Source organism: Ambystoma mexicanum, chromosome 2p (assembly GCF_040938575.1).
Source record: "Ambystoma mexicanum isolate Mex_15411 chromosome 2p, UKY_AmexF1_1, whole genome shotgun sequence".
Taxonomy (NCBI): domain Eukaryota; kingdom Metazoa; phylum Chordata; class Amphibia; order Caudata; family Ambystomatidae; genus Ambystoma; species Ambystoma mexicanum.
The window spans coordinates 637,453,885-637,473,329 of record NC_090923.1 but is presented as its reverse complement, the minus strand read 5'-3'; the positions used below and the strand labels follow the sequence as shown (position 1 = coordinate 637,473,329).

The window sequence follows — 19,445 nt, the reverse complement described above, 5'->3', positions numbered from 1 at the left end:
GATAAAGGAAAATCAGCCATGTTGCTCCTGTTGGATTTGTCAGCCGCTTTTGTTCTGGTGGATCATAAGGTGTTATGCAAACGTCTTTCTACAGCGGCCCATTTCTCAGCAGAAGCAACAGCCTGGATTGAATTCTTCCTTAGTAACAGATCAATGAGGGTCTTCTCAGCCTCATCAGCTGCAGACCCTGTACCTATATCTTGCGGAGTCCCTCAGGGATCTTGTGCATCGCCTACCATGTATAATGCATTCACCAAACCACTGTTTGATGATCTGGATGATCTGGGTGTCACCTACACTAATTACGCAGATGACACCCAGATCCTCATACCTCTGACAGGTGACTACGACAAAGACCTAGCTCTCATTAAAAAAATCTACCTCATCATTCAGGCCTGGATGGCCACACACGGCCTATGCCTGAATGATGAGAAGACTGAGTTACTCCTCCTAGCCACACTGGCCAATGCGAAAAAAATAAGCAATCAATACCTATCCTTTAACATCGATGGGAACGGGGGCGCTGTTACGCACGCAGTGAGATGGCTGCTCTTTTGTGAGCTCCAGAGCCACTCCAGGCCAAACCATTCATAAATTATCCAAAGCGTCCGGTTCTGCCAAAAAATTGCCTGAGACATTCATGTGTACTCGATAATACAGCGTCCAAGTTTGGACTTTGTTCAGGGGCCTATTTTTGAAGATATGCCGGTCCAAACAGCTCCGTGGGACCAGCGAGCTCACCCCACTCTCCCAGCCGCGACGCGGGAGGAGGAGGCCAGCCACGAGAGAGCCGTCATTAAGGCCATCTGACTCTGCGCCCTGGGACACAACACGCTGGATGGTTGCGGGCGCTCTCTGCCACGTAGAGCGCCCGCTGATCCACCAAGGACACCCACTGTATCGAGGCGAGAACAACGCTTACCCGGTGAAGCAGACATCTATAGCGGCGGTAAGGAGAGGGGGAGGCGGACGGCGGAGGACATTAATCAAGTCAGGAAACATCCTGCCCTAGCGGGAGCACCGCAGCCTACCAGCCCTCAAGACTCGTCCCACGCGCCCCGCACAGAGTATCAGCCACAGAGTACAACGGCATGGGTGGTGGAGCACATGGGGCATTAAAGGAGCACAAACTGAGTGGAAACTAAGGCCCCCACCTGACACAGGTCACCCATTACGAGAACGACTGGATACAAGCCTGGAGACCACGCGTGGGGGTCTTGGCAACTGTCCTGACACTCCTTGTACAAGTGCATATTGGGCAACACGTTCATACTACGCCCCAACATATAATCTGAGGCACTGCAGCCAACTGTACAATTAAGCAGAAATAGCACCGTCTGTTAGGGAGAATTCTCATTATATGGCTAATTTCCCTCACCTAGTGAGTCCCTAAGCAGCTTTGCTGGATTTCTGGAGTTTATTTTTTCACTTGGTAAGAGTGTGAGCTTTTCCCCCACTCTTACCCATGTTTTGCCATGTGTATTTCCTCTGTTTTTGTGATTGTGGACTCTGGAGTACACCACTTAAATAGCTCCCTTCGTTTGTGTGTTACACAGCACCTTCAGTGCAGTGACACAGGGTTGTCTTTTAGACTTCCCACCGACTCCATTTCTGAGGCTGACTACTGTCCCCCCAGAAAAGAGTAAAGTTGCCATTAACTTTGCATAGCCATTTAACCACAGATCCAGTACACCCCATCTTACATGGAGTACTGGAACGGGTTAATCCTTAGCCCTTTTTATCTGTACCTCCTAGAGCATTGTTTCACTCTTTTAACATTTAGACAGTGGTATCTACCCTAACCTTTCTACCGCGATTATACTATATAAAAGTGATATTGTTTTAGGCTATTATATTAGACTCGTACTTACACCCGCTTGACCAAATACTTTTTCTTTTGGCTTCGGTCGGGTTTATTCGCCATTTCTTTTTGTTAAAGTCCTTCTTGTGTTTTACTTTGCACTGCAAACCAGGTTCGCCTTCTTTGTTCACTGTCTTTTGGCGGGCTACTGCCAAGAAGCCATCCTCCAGGCGCCTGGGTGTCTAGGTGGGCTGAATCTGAGGGAGGGGTGTAGTCACCCCCTGCACAGGGTATCCTAGGAAACCCAAGTCGCACTTTGCAATGATTGGCTGAGGTAGTTGTCCGGGCCGGACAACCCCCATGCTGCGTGATTGACTACCAGGCTGTGTGAATGGGGGATTTTCGCATAAAAGGCAGGACTCTTGGGCTGGAAGTCAGAGTCGCCACTGGAACTACAAGGAACCGAAGAGAAGCAGAGAAGAAGTCGGCTGCTGCACCTATCCCGTCCCGGTGAAGCCCTGTTGCAGTCCTAAGCTATCTACCCTTCGACGACCAGAGAAGATCCAGTCCGGGGTCTTCTTCCCTTGAGCTTGGTGGGGATAACCAGCTCATCTTCTACAGCCAGAGGATCCTCTTCGTGGTTAAAATCGCTGCACACTGCTGTAGTGGTCCAGATAGCCATCTGAAGAGCCTCTCCTGTTTTTAAGGAGCGCTTTTTATTCACCGTCGCTGTTGCCGGCTTCAGCCATGTGTGGTGCAGACCCCTCCAGACGTCGTCCTTCTTGCTGAAGCTCTAGGAACCGTGGGTCTGCAGGAAACTACTAGGAACAACTGCCGTGGCACCAGCTTCTTCATTGAATAAGGTACTGTGTTCTGCTTGAGGAATTCGGGTGAATCCCTTTTCTCCTCCTACAAGGCTTGCCCTTATCTTCCCTCCTTCTTATAACTTTTGCTTCCTTCATTGACAATATCTAAGTACTCCTGGCTACGGTGAATCTTGAACTGTCCGACTGTGTGATTCTCGACAACAGGAACCCGGTTCCACTTGACACTGGCTCCAGCCTATTGACTCTTGACTTTCTGTCCATGAGTGTTCTCTGATTCTGTCTGCCTTGACAAAAGTATTGCCTATGATTTTTGCCCCCAACTCTCTCTGGGTAACTCAGGTGCTAAGTGTGTTTTTGCCCCGGTAATATTTCTTGCCGCGGATAAGCGTATCTTTAGTAAGACCGAACTGTCATTACTGTCAAAAAGTGATCGCATATGTATTCCCAGTAACACCTTTTGTTTCACAACACCGGTCCGTTAAAACATAGGGTACTTACCTTGAAATTATACTGCACAAAGTGAATTGGTTGGTTGTAGTGTATTTTACGTGTGGTTTTGAATTAATAGAAGTGTTGTGTTTATAACAAACGGTTTAAAATAAATGTACTTCTATTTTTTAGCTGAAACCTTGAGTCAGTGTTTGCTTGAGTCACAGTAATTGTGGTCCCTTTGTGTAATCTCTGCTACTGCTCATATACTCTTGAGATAAGCCTGGCTGCTCCGCTATTGCTACCACTTTAATATAATAGTACAGGCTTGTACCAAAGGTAAACTTGTATTACCATCTGTAGTCTTAATTGTGTGTAGTGGTCCCTAAGGGCACTGCACAGGATTCTGCCTAACACCGTCCTAAAGTCATCACAGCAATTAGGAGCCCCTCAGCAGCGGCCCTCGCCTGGAGGACCGCAAGGCCCTACGTTAAGACTCAGGCCCAAAACGGAGAGGCACTCCTGAAACAAAACAGGGAGTCATCACGTACACGTGCAACACAGATAGGTCCACACAACGAGGCACGCTGGATGCCCCCTCCATGACTTGGCGCACTTCACCCTAGAACTGAACAATCAGATCCACACCAGGGGAGCAAAGAAGCCTGAGACAACCCTTCCACCTTGAAAAAAGAAAATATTTTTCTTTTCTTTTTTTTCTTCATTTTAGTTACATCTTCAAGACCGGGCTCAGAGACGGTAGTACCAGTGCTCATCGGGGCGCAATACATCATAACCCAGACCACCGGGACTTGAACATACATAGCCTCAACCAAAATTTAACAGTGGACAACCCACAGGGGCTTGGGCGGGAATCCTGAGTGGTACAATCACAATTTTCGTGACGGGGTGAAAACACAAGTCTTCCCGCTCTAAACTATAGCGCAACGGAGACTGTAAACAGCTGCCGTGAAGGGGAATACTACCGTCATACAGCTGGGACAACTTAAGCCTTAGCCCCCTCATGAGAGGTGCGGACAAGGTTGGCTCATTAACGCTACCACTCCACTGCGCCCAACAAATTAAAACCAACCAGACACTTTACGCACATCCGGCATATCACAACAGTCAGCCACGAAGGAGGACAAGCGCAACACTGACCTCCACTACAAGACGATGCCCAAGGGCCCAGGTCCAAAAAAGGGGAAAGGCGCCATAGAAAAGTTCACCACGGCAACGAAGAAAGCAATCGAGACCACCATGTCGACAGAATCAACGCCGCAACCACCTCAACCAATAATGATTACCGCAATGGACCCGCAGGCAGTCTGTGGCTATGCAGCAAGGATTCACCTCTCTCAACGAAAAACACGATAGCATAACGGCCAACGTAGCATCTATCAAGACACAACTAGACAAGACTACTGGCCACATCACAGAGGCCGAGACCCGAATCAGCAACACTGAGGATATGCTGGAAGCGCTAAAAAGCACCATGACAACGATGGCAAAGGAATTGGGGACGGTCAAAATGAAGTGTGAAGATTTGGAAGCCAGATCTCGACGCAATAACATATGCATAATTGCTATGCCGGAGGACGCACTAAAGGGACCCATGGAGCAAGCTGTAGAGAAACTGCTGCAGAGGTTGGTCACCCATGCTTATAGTGGAGCAAGCACACAGATCACTGGCACCTAAACCCAAGCCTGGAGCCTTCCCAAGACCTATCATAGCACGTATGATGAATTATAGGAACAGAAACTTGGGACTAAAAGCGGCTCGAGAAAAACAAGAATTAAGATGGGAGGCCAACACTATACGCATATTCCCCGATTACACGCTGGCAGTACAGCAAGAACAACGCTCATTCACTGGGGTCAAGAAACTGCTACGCGAACTAACATTTCCTATGCAATGCTTTATCCAGCCAGGCTAAGGTTTCAATACCAAAATAAAACCTACTTCTTCACATTCCCAGAGGAGGTGGCGAGCTTCGTTGAAGCCAACATCTCACTGCCCACGCGCCAACCAATAAATGGGGATGAAGCCTGAAACTCTAATGAGCTCACAGTGATACGACACAACGAGAAAACAATGGTGAGCGGGCGGAGATACCCCTCCGTGGCAGCACCTTAATATCTAATATCACCCCCCTTTCCTTTTTCTCCAAACCTCCAGTTGCGCATTGTCGGAGCCACAGCCCGATACAGCCATTGCACCTGGCGAGACATTTGGTTCTTTTGACCGGGTGAGTCATGATGAATTATATTAACAGCACTTTACAGTTTGACTCTGCACCCTTGATCTAATACTCACAAACTGTTTTGCTATGTCACTTACATCATACAGGTGGCCATGAATTATCTCTGCTTACTAAGGAAAGCAGGTCAGTCTATCTCCATTTTGGAGAGTTACCTATCGAGTTCCTCCAAACTCTATATAAATCTAATGAGTGTATCCTGATACTTGTAGGAATCCCTACCGAATTTTGTTGAAACTAAAACACGTCCTGCCCTGAAGATGGATTTCCAATAATCTGAAACGCATTGGCACTGATTACTCAATAGGAGTGTCTTTAGAAAAACTTCTGAGCAGAGTGAATGTAAAGGCAAAGAAGCAATGAAATACAAATTTGACAACTGTCTTGTATATTAATTACTCTATCGTGTTATACTGAGATGAAGTGTACTTTACTTTTGTACTTTACCGCACACAGTTTGTTTTAGAGCATTCTTTTAGCTCAACTGAAATGCTGTCCTTTGTTTTTGAATTACAAACTGACTTGTATGAACTAATCTGTGAATTAAATTAAATTAGTTCTTTTACACACATCTAAGGTATTGGTGTGGTGTAAATTAAATCTGTTTATCAAATCTGTTAGCGATATGATGTAATGACAATCGGGTCTGCCTCACACCTGTTTGTTCTCAGCCGGATTCATTCTTGGTTGGAGACTCACTGCTAGACAGGGCCAAATGTACCCGATTTACTATTTGAACATTAGATCAAGCCAATCACACCATTCTGAAGACTGTTGAAAACTGAGCCTTGTTGAACAAATATTCCCGCGAGGGAATCTTTAGTTTCTGCAAGGCAGAATTACTACTTGGGACTAGTTCCCGCAGGAATGCAGCACAGGGTTACTGGCCGGCAACGGTCGGTGCACGTCTTGTTCTTCAGCACCTTTAATACCAACATGATCAGCGTTTAAAAAAACGAGTATGCTCCCACCATTCAATATGGGATCGAGTAACAGCAGACAGGACCGGCCGTGAAGGCCACGAACACAAAGCTCTCCGGCCTGGAATGCCGCAGTAGAACCCGCCCCCCCTGCTCCAGGTGCATATCTAAGACATGGGTGGGAAAGGGGATGGGCAGATGGACATAGTTAAAGTTTGGGTAACTATGAGGGAGGGGATGGGACACGGAAAAAGCTTGTTGGGAAACCAGTTGGGGAAGGAGGGAGTTACAGTTAAAAGCACACAGGTACTGCAAAAGAATACAGACACGTACATAGCGGGGAGGGAACGGGTCACACATCACTTAATGAGATCACATGATGATGGCTAAGATGAACAAGGGAAATATCACCATGATGAACTGGAATGTCCACGGGCTGGGATCCCCGATAAAAAGAAAGAACATTATGGCACACATTGCTAGGCTAGGCCCTAAAATAGTGTTCCTACAGGAAACACACTTGCTACAGCATCAAGCTGAAAAGTTGGCTCCTAACGGGGGTACGCACCAATACTACACATAATATTCAAGTCACGCAAGTGGAGTAGCAACCTTGATACATAAATCCATTCCCTTTACATGCCTCGATACAGAATGCGACCCACAGAGCAGGTATGTCATGGTTCATGGTACCCTTCAAGATAGAGAGGTGCTGCTGCAAAACGTATATGGCCCAAACGTGGATGATCCCGACTTTTACTCCACATTATTCGGGAAATTAGCAAAATTTCCCACGGCTCAGCTGCTGTGTGGTGGTGACATAAACATCATTCTCGACATTCAGCTTGATCGCACATCAGATCAGCCGAGGACACTTACTAAGGCGGCCCAAAAAATACTCACCCACATGGCAGATATGGGACTTAGGGACGTATGGCGCTCATTAAATGGCGCCAAACGAGCATACACATTCTATTCCTCGGTGCATGATATGCACTCAAGGATAAACGTATGGGTATTATCCCATGAGGCGCTAGGCTGGATCACCAACACACATATCTATCCAAGGCCATACTCAGACCATTCACCCATTCACCCATTCAGATAACACTGCAGATCCCAGAGATTAAAATAAACAGGCTCCCCCTGGAGCTTCAAACCGGCAGCGCTACAAGACCAGGTCTACAAGTAAACACTAGCTCAACATATCCAAGAATACTTTGAGAATAATGAAGGTTCGGTGTCCAGTCAAGCGGTACTGTGGCAGGCGTTCAAGGTGTGCATCGGAGGCACCGCAATGTCCACCATATTCGGTGTACTGAGGGATATCCGCAGGGATCTAGGGCTACGGGAAAAAGACATCGCTCATACACAAAATCAGTACGCACAAGCACCGTCCACGCAATTGAGGCTTGACATCCAAACCAAGATAGATGAATTTAGGGAAGCCGCTGACCGCGAGATTCGCTACTTTGATTAGCCCGCAGCAGTGCAGCGATATGGGGAACTTGAACGCCCGGGTAGACTATTGGCTAGGACGGTACGAGGGGAACGAGGGCCAACAGGTATTCCATGTATAACAAGGAGTGATGGGATTGTGACCACAGACCAATTAGAGATCGAGGGGGCATTCTTTGACTTCTACAAACAGCTCTACTCACCACAGAGCACTGCCACGGAACAAGAGATCGATCGATACTTAGCCCAGATACCAACAACACTTCTATCAGACGCCACTAGGGAGGCACTAGAAACCCTGATTACTGAAGCAGAAATAGTTGGAACCATAAAGGCACTGTCCAATAGGAAAGCCCCAGGCACCAAAGGTCTTGGTGCAGAATTCTATAAAGAGTTTGCACAACTCCTTGTCCCCAAACTACTCGCCGTCTGGTCAGAAGCTCTAGAAAAAGGGGAGCTACCGGAAACCCCCAGAGAAGCAGTCATCACTCTACTGCTTAAACCAGGTAACCCCTCCGAAGAATGTGGCTCTTACAGGCCACTATCATTAATAAATACAGACGCTAAGATTTTTGTAAAAATCCTGGCCACACAACAAACGCCACTAATGCCGTATATGGTCCATGAGGACCAAGCGGGATTCATAACGGGCAGATCCACGGCAAAGAATATTAGACACTGCCACAAAATTCGAGCAGCGATACCTGAAGAATTACAAGCGGTGGCAGTATCATTTGATATGCAAAAGGCCTTCGACACGGTATACTGGTCCTTCCTATTCAGGGTCCTACAAAATTATGGGTTTGGCCCTAACTTTATTAAATGGACCAGGGTTCTCTATACAAGCCCCTTTGCCAGGATAAGTATAAACGGCGTACTATCAGAGCTGCTGGAACTACTGGGGGAACCCGTCAAGGCTGTCCACTGTCCCCCCTCTTATTTGCCTTAGTGATTGAACCCCTAGCAGATATACTCAGGGCTCGATATAGTAAATACGGAATACCGCATGAGGGTCAACTAGAGATCATCACGCTGTACGCTGACGATATCTTGCTGTACTAAAAAACCTGGGGCACACCCTCAGTAGGGTCCTATCAGTGGTCAAAACATTTGGCAAGTACTTGGGCCTGAAACTAAACTCGGCCAAATCAGAAGTTTTTCCCCTTACAGAGGCAACAGTAGAACCACTTGACCTACACAACCTTATCTCGAGCCCGATACATATCAAGTACCTGGGGGTGCATGTGGCCAGGACAGCACAGCTAACCCACGCGCTGAACTATAACACCGTCGCTGATACCCTATGTGTCAAGATGACACGTTGGAACACCCTACCAATATCACTGACAGGAAGAATCGCCCTTGTAAAAATGATAATCCTTCCTAAACTCTTCTATTTATTAACCACCCTGCCGGTATGGCCGGGGAGGGCATTATTTGCAAGAATAGGGGGCGCATACACTGCGTTGGTGTGGGGCGGACACTCTAGAATGAGATGGAAAGTGCTCACAGACCAGTACCTGCAGGGAGGTCTAACGGCTCCAGATTTCGAGATTTACGATTTGGCAGCGCAGGCACATTATGCGGCACAATGGGCGACAGATTTTCTTGACCCTAAAGAAAAAAAACGATTGAAGGCCCAATACCGAAGTCAGCCACATTGCTCCATGACTTGACAATGTCACGTCCCAAGCACTATAACACTATTAACCCCACACTGGTTATGCTCACAGCTTGGGCAAAGATAGTCGACATACATGGCACAAACACATTGTACCATCCAAGCATGCCAATCTGGGGCGCCCACTATATACCACCCACTATGGACAAAGAAGTAGCGGCACATCGGGGCGCAAGAGGTATCAAGCAATGGGGACAATTGTTCCGAGGTAAGTGCTTCATGACATGGAAAATCCTCAAAGACATAGTGGGTGATACACCGACACATAAGTTGCACTACATGCGAATGAAGTCTTGCATAGCAAAAACATGGTCAGAATTTCCAGCAGAACCAACGATAAATCTGGGCTTGGGATATATGTTTACAGCCGGGACGGGGAAGATATCGGCATCAACACTATACAAGACTATCTTTCAAACCCGCCCACCAGCGTCACATAATGCCAAAGAGAAGCGGGAGCAAGACTTGGGACAAGTAATCACTCACAACCAGTGGTCACAAATATGTGCCTTAACCAAATCTATATCGTGCAATGCCAGATACAAATTGTTCCATTATAAAGGTGGTACACAGACTGCATTATACCCCAGCCAAACTGAAACGTATATATCCATTTACTGAAGGTTTGTGCCCTAGATGCGGTTGCAAAATGGCTGACACTTTCCATATGTTCCGGGCATGCACGCAATTGAGGGATTACTGGGTGGAGATCTGCAAAACATTGGACGACATGGCTGACAAGCCTGTTGAATGGTCACCGAAGATGAAATGTGATGTGTGATGGTCCCTTTCTTCCCCTCTTTTTTAATCTTCTTTTTGTGTTAAACAATGTATAAGTGGTATGATTGTCATACTCATGTGGCCTGCCTTACCTGTGTGACAAACAAAAAAAAAAATAAACATCGATGGGAACGACATTAAGGTTGTTAAAGAGGTAAAAGCATTACGTTTTTACCTAGACTCCTCCTTGAACTTGCAAACATTTAGGTGCTACAGCCTCAGCGACAGCATACACCTGCAAGCTTATCTAGGCTTGCAAACCCTTCCTCTCCACTAAAAGCTTCACCACACTGGCAAGAGCACTAGTACTATCTAAAATGGACTATTTTTTTATTTTTATTTATTTGTATGTGTCCCAAAGGAACTACAAAGGTAGAAAGTCTGCGTTCCCGATGTCTTAGCGGGGCAAGACCCAGCTTTTATTAGTAATTTCATTGTGTGCTCCAGAATTTTTACTGTTGCTTATAGCCAGGTTGTTCGGTCTCCTCCTATTAGTCTAAGCCACCATTTTTCTTCATCCCACCCGCGTTCTTCCGCTCGTAGGTGGTTTAAGTATGTGTACCTAAGTTGCTGGGTTTTTCGGGCACGACATAAGAAGGTGCCAAATTGATTCAATGTGGTTATCACACAAGCGGCATTTGTTTGTTTTTGAAAGCCCTCTAATGGAACGGATTTCATTTGTGTCCAGTAGGTTGAGCCTTATCCTTAGTAGAGAGTTTCGAGCCACCCTACTAGGGAATTTTTTTAAGTATCTCATTCGGTCGTTTAAATTTCTGCATGTTTGGGGAAGTTGCTGCAGTAATTTGTTTTTGTGGCTGTCTCTTGTGTTTGGATCCAGTCTAGAGCTTTCAGTTTTTTGGTCACTCTTGTAGGATTTGTGATGAGGTCGACTTCGGAACAGGCAACTGACTCCAGTAGGGCCCTGTTGCCCAGTTTCCAAACTGATAGCATTTTCTGGTAGCAAAATTGACTATTGCAATGCACTATACCTACGTGCCAGCAAATACATTACCAACAAACTCCAGATTTTCCAGAATAATGCACTCAGATCTGTCCTAGGTATTTCCAGAAGGCAGCACATTTCTGGGATCAGACGAGAGAACTGGTGCTCCATCATTGGGAGAATACATCTAAAAACTGCTTCCCTAAGCTACAAATGCCTTGATAATTCAACCTCTCCCTACCTTGCTGATGAATTCTCCAAAATCAATACTATCCGACACACCAGATCTACTAACTCTGATCTCCAAAAAGTGCCCAGGTACAAACTAAAAAAAGCAGGGGGCAGCAGCTTCCCTGTAATGACTGCACAACTCTGGAATTTACTACCTACCACCTTAAGAGCAGACCAGTCTAACTATAAATTCAGGAAAGAAACAAATGTTGGCTCATCTCCAAAAACACACCATAATAGACACGTCTCCTAGGTGCCCCCGCTACTCGCCTCCACTCTGTATATAGGTAACTATCGTTCAGACAAGGTAGACTGTTTGGAATTCAAAACTGTATATTATTGTATATTCCATCTGTGTAAATTAAGTTATCATTGTAATGTTTATACTACTGTAATGCCTTGTGTGTAACCAAGAAATTATGACGTCGACAACGGCGCCGAGGGCTGGTACGAAGGCCAAGCTCCGACGTCTGTATCCGGCGGCGGCGATTTCAAGCCCTTACCAGGTTTCTGCGGTCTCGCTGGGGACGAGGACCAAGACCTGGAAGCACGTCTCTTGCGACCATCCTGAGCCTTGTCAAAACGGGACCTAGAAGTTCCTGATGAGGATCTCGCCGAGGATCCGAGCCCGAAGGCGTACGAGCCACGGATCGAGACAGTTCCTTGCCGGCTTCATCAGTTGGCGCGGACGGAACTGTGCCCTGGGATTGGAAAATCGCCAGCATCTGCTCCCTGAAGGCAGCACATTCCTCCAGAGTCAAGGACTTAGTTGGACAAGCCACTTTCCTCGTGGCTCCATCCACTGAGGACGATGGGGAAGGCGACCAGTGACGGCGCTTCCTAGAATGCCGAGACGAGGAGGACAAATGGAGGGAACCACTCCGGGTCTGAGATCCCAGGGAATCCTTCTGACGCACAGAGACACCCCTCGAATCGTCGGTGGCCACCCCCTTAGAAGATTTACGGGACTTACTGGGTTTAGAACCCCTATCTACCTGAAGCTTTCCCTTATGCTCCTGCGAGGCCTTAGCAGTCAGCGACTGGCGTTTGGAACAGTCGTCAGTGTCATGACTCTCGCCCAAGCACCACAAACAAATGCGATGCAAGTCGGTAATCAACATCTTAGACTTGCAGTCCCGGCAAGTCTTGAAGCCAGATCACGGTGTCAGAGGGGTCGAAGAAAAGGACATTCACGAGGAATGCACGAGGCACGCTGAGTCTCCGAAGCAAACACGTTTGCGGAAAAAAAGGAACTGAGGCTACAGGCGCAGTGCGTCCTATTTATAACATCCAGTGACGTCGCCCTCATCGGAGGCCTTCGAGGGACATCGACCCAATGCCATCCACACAGGACGCCCTCTGACAAAAAAGTTTCCGAAGTACACAGCTGTGGACATTACATTTCAAAGATGTGGAATACGTTGGAGGACACAATTAATTCGAATATAAGTTACTCATTGTAGTGACTAACGTACGCTTCGTCCTTAGTCCCCTTTCCTCCATACTGCATGGGCGTCCCCTCCAATGGACGGGGGACGGAACCTTTTTCACCAGAAAAAACCTTCTTCCCCTTGAAATTTAGGGGTGTGGCACTGGGAGCATGCGCTGCCCTGACTCATCCGGCGCCACACCTCAGTCCCCATTGACGCATCGACAATAGATTTAACATTGTCTAATGACACCAGTATTATTAGGGGGGGGTGGGATGTATGGAGGAAAGGGGACTAAGGACTAAGAGTACGTTAGTCACTACGGTGGGTAACTTATAATTACTCTTACGTCCCGTCCCCTTTCCTCCATACTGCATGGGCGATTACAACTGAATGTAGCCGCAGGGTAGCGAGGCGACCCTCCTTAAGCAAATAGGTTCCTGAGAACCACCTGTCCAGAAGCCACATCAGATCTAGAGCCGGCATTCAAATATTGATGCTTGCAGAAAGCCGTTGGAGTGGCCCAAGTGGCCGCCCTGCTTATGACTTGCCAAGGGACATGGCTCTGGAAAGCGATAGCTGCTGCCTTGGCCCTGACTTCGTGGGCATGCATATTGGCTGGAAGCGGCCTGTGCTGTCCCTCGTATGCTTCTTTGATGGCCGAGACCATCAAGCGGGATATGGAGGCCTTGGAGGGCTGATAGCCTGGTCTTGAGCCTCCGAAAGTGACAAACAGGGCGTCCGATTTGTGGACGCCCTTGGTCCTGTCCAATTAGAATTTCAGGGCACACCTGACATCCAGGCAGTGCAGCATTCTCTGTGCTTCGTTCTTAGGGTCGTCAAAGAACGTAGGAAGGACTATTTCCTCGTTCGAAAGCAGACGGCACCTTGGGCAGAAATGCAGGGTGTGTCCGCAGGACTACCTTGTCCCTGTGAAAGGTCGTATATGGTTCTGAGTCGACCAGCGCCTAGGTTTCACGGACTCTACGAGCCGAGGTAAGGCTAACTAGTAAGGCTGTCTTGACGGTGACCATCCTGATGTCCGCGGACGCCACTGGCTCAAATGGTTTGTGCGCGAGTGCTCCCAAGACTATATTAAGGTCCCACATGGGGTGTGCCTTTTGATGGGCTGGTAGAGCCTTGCGAGCTGCGTCAAATGTTTCTTGATGATAGGATCGAAGGAGGAGAAAATTCCTTCCTCCGAGGTCCTTTACGCCCCCGATGGCTGTGAGGTCTGTATGGCAGGTGTCCACCTGCATACCCGAGTGGGCGAGGTGCGCCGAGAAGGAGAGCACGTCATCCAAAGTATATGCCAGGGGGTAGATTTCCTGGAGTCCACTCAGTGGCAGAACCTGATCCATTTACTTTTATACTGGGCCCTGGTAACCTTGCTCCTTGCACCCTGTATGATTTCCAGATTAGCCTGGGAGAGGCTGAGGTTCCTTAGCGTTACCTGCTCAAGCACCACGCTGTGAGGGGTAGTTTCTGAGGCGCAGGGTGGATGACCCTGCTGCCCCAGAAGATGTGCTGGGCCGTCGGTAGGTGAATTGGGGGCATCTCCGAGAGGCTGAGCAGCTCCAAAAACCATGGCCTGGCCGGCCACACTGGAGCTATTAGAATGATGTTGACTTGGCGAGACTCCTTGATCTTGCAAATCACTTTGTGAATCAGCAGAGTGGGCGGGATGGCGTAAGCCTTCATGCTGTCGACTGAAGCCGAAAAGCGTTGCCCAGGGAGCCGGGACCATGTCCCTGCCAGGAGACAAACTGAGGGCACTTCTTGTTGTGCCAGGTGGCAAAGAGTTCCACCTGGGGATGACCCCACCTGTTGAAGATCTCTGAATGACAAGGTCGTTTAGCTGTCACTTGTAATTGTCTGCTCCCAACCTGATGAACCTATCCGCCTCCAGGTTGGATTCCCCCGGGAGGTGGACTGCCGAGAGGTAGATGTCGTTTTCAAGGGCCCACTCCCACATGCTGATTGCCAGTCTGCACAGAGGAGGGGATCTGGTGCCTTCCTGCTTGCTGACATAGTACATGCTGGTCGAGTTGTCTGTCTGGATGAGGACAACCTTGACCCCGAGGAGTGGTAGCAATGCTCTGAGCGCTAGCCAGATGGCGTTCAGCTCCAACCAATTGATGTGGTATTCCTGCATCTGTCGAGTCCACGTGCTGTGGACCGAGAGATCGTCCAGGGTGGCTCCCCAGCCCTTGAGTGAGGAATCCGCGGTGATGGTGGCCTGTGGGATGGGCGGCCGAAAGGGCTTGCCTGTCCGTAGGTTGCAGTCCCTGGACCAACATGTTAGGTCCAGCTGGAGAGATGGAGGAACGTTGATCATCTTGGATTGGGAGCCCTGCTTCTTGTTACATGAGGCGCGAAGTGCAGCTGAATCCTCCTCATCCTCAATCTCGTGTGTGGAACGGCTAATAGGACTGCCGCCAAGAGACACAGGATATGCTGGTACCAACACGCGGAGGTCACCTCTCTGCTGAGGAAGTGGGTGTTGGCCCTCTTGATGGCCGAGATCTTGTCCTCCAACGGAAATACCTTCTCAGAGCACGTGTCCCAGATGAGGCCCAAGAATGTCAGCGTCTGCGTGGGCTGCAGCTGCGACTTCTTGAGATTGAGCGAGAAGCCCAGATTGTGCAGTGTGTTCATCAGGGCGTGGGAAGAGTGGTGAACCGCTTCCGGAGATGTAGCCCTAACGAGCCAGTCATCGAGGTATGGGTAGATGTGGAGTCCCTGCACTCTGAGGAGGGCAGCCACCATATTCATTTGCCTGGTAAAGACACTTGGGGCCGTGTTGAGGCCAAAAGGAAGGATCTTGTATTGAAAATGGTATCCCATGATCCTGAACTGGAGGAAAGAACGAGGGGGCTGCCAAATGGGACGTTTAGGTATGCGTCCTTAAGATCCAGGGAGCACATCCAGTCTCCCTTGCACAATGTCTCCGCTATAAAAGCTGGCCTAACCATCTAGAATTTTTGTAGCGGAAAGGAGAGGTTGAGGGTGGAAAGGTCCAGCACCACTCTTGGGCCCCCCTGGTTCTTCTTCTGAAAGGTGAAAATCCTGAAGTAAAAGCCCAAGCCTCGCTGGGAGGCTGGGACTTCCTCCACTGCCTGGCTATCTACGAGCGACTGTATCTCTGCTAGAAGAGTTGCTGTCCCAAGCTGAGGGAGTGGAGGGGAGGAGAGGCTGGGATGAGTAGGCGTTACCCCGTGGATACTACAGTGATAATCCAGGGGTCCGCAAAGTTCTGGCACCAGAAATGTGCATGGAGAACAAGCTTGCCCCCCACTGGAGACACGTGGACCTGAACGGGGGTGTCATACCTTCTTTCCCTCGAAGGCTTTCGCGGAGGAGGAGGACTGGAAAAAGCCCTTACTCCCCCCCCCCTTTTGTTGCTTGTGCCGGTTGTGAGACGGCGAGCGGTCAGGCTGCCTGGATCTCCGTTCCTGGAAGCTGCCGAACACTCCATACGTACGCCCCCTGTCGGAGCGCTGCTGTGACTGGGTGTAGGAATTGGGCGTGGTCTTTATCAAGATGGATAAAGACTTGGCTGTTAGTGAGCTGTTTTTCTTCTTGTTCAGCTCTTTGTCCGTGGTGGAGTGCAAGAGGTCCCACCCTCGAGCGGTAGATCTAATATGTATTCCTGGACGTCCGGGTTGAATTTCGTTGCCCAAAGCCAGGCTGTCCTTCTCATGTCCGTGGCGATACAGATGGCACGGCCAGAGGTGTCAATATGGGCCATAGTGGATTCCATGAGGTCCTGCACCACCAGCTTGGCCTCAGCCAGTCCCGCCTTAAAACGTGACTGGCTCTGCGTAGGGAGTTCCAGGAGGAAGTCCACAATTTCCCACCATAACCTTTGGTTAGCAGCGGCCAGCGTGGCATCGGCCTGACAAAGATGCAAGGACGCATTGGAATACAGCTTCTTCGCATATGCCTCCAAGATCTTTTCCTCCTTGCCTAGTAGCTTCACTGCTGTGGGGGTTGATGACGACTGAGGCTTGGAGTATAGTGATGCTGCAGCGATTACCGAGGAGTGTGGCTGAGGATGGGCAGATGTCAGGATCCCTGCCCCCAACCCCCTGAGACAACATACTGGAGCCAGGCCTTGATCAACCACATGGACCTTAAAGACCTCTCCATCTTCTCTGAGACCCACTTGGAGTCAGACCTGGCGCCTGTGGTGCCAGGCTCATACATAACTCTGAGGACAACTTGGCATTGGACTCTGTAATGTACTGTGGGCAACATGGATGCCCCCACATAACTCAGTTCTACGAACTGAGCTATGCAGTCTAGCTTTTTGGGTGTGGTTCAACCCTGGGATACTTGGAGGCTATTTAAACCACACCTGGGCAGAGGAATACGCTTTGCGTTACTCTGCACCTGCAGCGTGACACTCACTGGGTTCGATTCGGTCTCCTGTAGGCCTTCGTCTTTTCCTCTGCATCTGCGCACATGCAAGAACAAGAACAGCCTTAATAGTATACTTACCTTGGGGAGTATCCTGCTTCCATCCATCGCTCCTCCAGTCCCGTGGGCAGCATTTACGGCGGTGTCATCTCCATCTCAGCACGCCGCATCCTAGAAGAAGCGAATGAAAGGAAAAGACATTAATACTCATACGCGTATCCCTGCTCACCCGAAAACAGCAAGAAGAGTCAAACGCTTACCTGGACTCGAGCCGCTCAGAGTAACTTCAGTTCCGGAGCACACCATCGACCTGCAAAGGGAAAAGACAAGACAGGTTAGCATATAAAGGATAAGAAGGTGCCGCATATCGCGCTTACTCACCGCACCTTATTCTCTCAGCCGGCAGCCATGCTGGGACATTGCAGCGCCTGTAGGGAACAGAAAGAGACTTTGATCAGCACAAGAAAAAGCAAACAGCTTAGCGCATCCCGCTTTCACTCACCGCTTAGTGGTCGGCTCCCTTAAGCCGCTCGACGCCATCTTCGGCCTCGCCAACACCTAGGAGAAAGGAAAAGTTATAAAGGAGGCAAGAGACAAGAAGAGGACAATTAAATAAGAATCAACAAACCTACCTTGTCAGACCCAATTGGGCACGCACCAGTGAAGCAACTAGGTTGCATAGCGCCCACATCGACCGACACACCCCTGCAGCGAAGGAGCAGGACAGAGAGCACACAACACCAGAAAACAAGGTGAGGAGATGACATAGGGGACATTGCCGGTACTAGGGCGTAGCCCCTCGGCCATACTGCCGGTACAAGGACGGAGCCCCTTGGATGACAATCCGGTACAAGAACCTTCCGGTCCCTCAACACTGACACCGGGAGGATCCAAGGATCCCTCGGCCAAGGCCGGTAGTTGCAGCAGCCTTGGTGCACGTGCTGGTACAAGGACCTGAGCGGTCCCTCCCGCGCGGGCGAGTCCTTGCGGGGGTGCGATGGAAAACAGCAGCCCTACCTTGGGCCTGGCTCAGTGTTTCACAAAGTTCTTGAGGTTCTCTGGAGGTGAATTCTGGAAGAGCTCCCTCCACCTGGCTAGTAGATGACAACGTGCTGCACGTTGTACAAGCTTGCAAACCGTGGTCTGGGCCAAAGCAATGTAGGCAGAGGGCGTGGGAGTCTGAAGTTGGGAAAAGCCAGTTGCAGGATGAACACCTGCTGAACCCTGTGGAAGTCGACATGCGCCGGAGATGAGCGTGACACCTGAGGACCGAGTACCTGAATGATAAGAAAGACAAAAAAAGACAAAGAAGAAGTATCCGCGCGGGGAATTACATGGCCGAAGCTAAACCGAGGAGCGCTGGTGAATTCTGCCCATTTAAGTCGACGCAGAAATGGGGACTGAGGTGTGGCGCTGGAAGGCGGAGTCAGGGCAGCGCATGCTCCCAGGGCCACACCCCTGCGTGCCTTTAAATTTAAAGGGGAAGAAGGTTTTTTCATGTGAAAAAGGTTTGGTCTCCCGTCCCTTGGAAGGGACGCCCATGCAGTATGGAGGAAAGGGGACAGGACGTAAGAGTAAATGCATATCCTGGTAAACTGCACCCAGATACGCCTGGTTTGGAGCGTTTTACAAATAAATGAACAAACAAACAAACATTTGATAAAAAGAGATCAGAGTTGAATCTCGTGTAATACGAGACAATCCAACTCTCATAATTCAGGTAGTCTTGAAAACAGAAACCAGGCTGAGGAAAAAAACAGCCACTGCAATTTCATTTGATCATTTTCGGTCTGCCAGCACAAGTGCACAGAGTAGAATATAGTTAGCAGATCTATATTAACTCTGTGTCCGACCTTCATTTCTGACTCCACACAGGTGTCGCATATATCTCTTGTTACTGAAGAGTCAAGGACAGTGAATATAATGTTCTTGCTCCATTTACTTCTAAAGGTCTAGCTTACCTGAACATCCTTCACATCCTGGTCTCCTACGTTGCCTGGAAGAGAGAGGACACAGTCCTGTCCGAAGCCAATAGACCCTCGATAATTCACTAAATTGAAAAAAAAAAATATGTTATACGGTTGACATAATTGAAACGTTTGAAACACAAAGAACAACATTATATTTCACATACCAACGGCACACAACAATACATAACTGAAATTCAAGCTTGATATACTCCAAATCATTGCCAAGCCACTTTAATTTTTAAGAGATCTATTGGACAAAGCTTTGGATAAAATCTGTGTTTAATCTCATGTA

The 19,445-nt window shown here is 48.8% G+C and overlaps 1 protein-coding gene across 2 annotated transcripts in view; it reads right to left on the bottom strand.

The window, feature by feature from the left end:
- LOC138566630 (acylamino-acid-releasing enzyme-like) overlaps window positions 1-19,445 on the bottom strand; it is a 1,701,869-nt gene that overhangs the window by 340,843 nt on the left and 1,341,581 nt on the right. For both annotated transcript variants that reach the window (XM_069644170.1, XM_069644171.1), the window contains exon 19: window positions 19,145-19,233. In XM_069644170.1, the coding sequence (XP_069500271.1) occupies window positions 19,145-19,233 (89 nt within the window). The remainder of the gene's footprint in view (window positions 1-19,144; window positions 19,234-19,445) is intronic.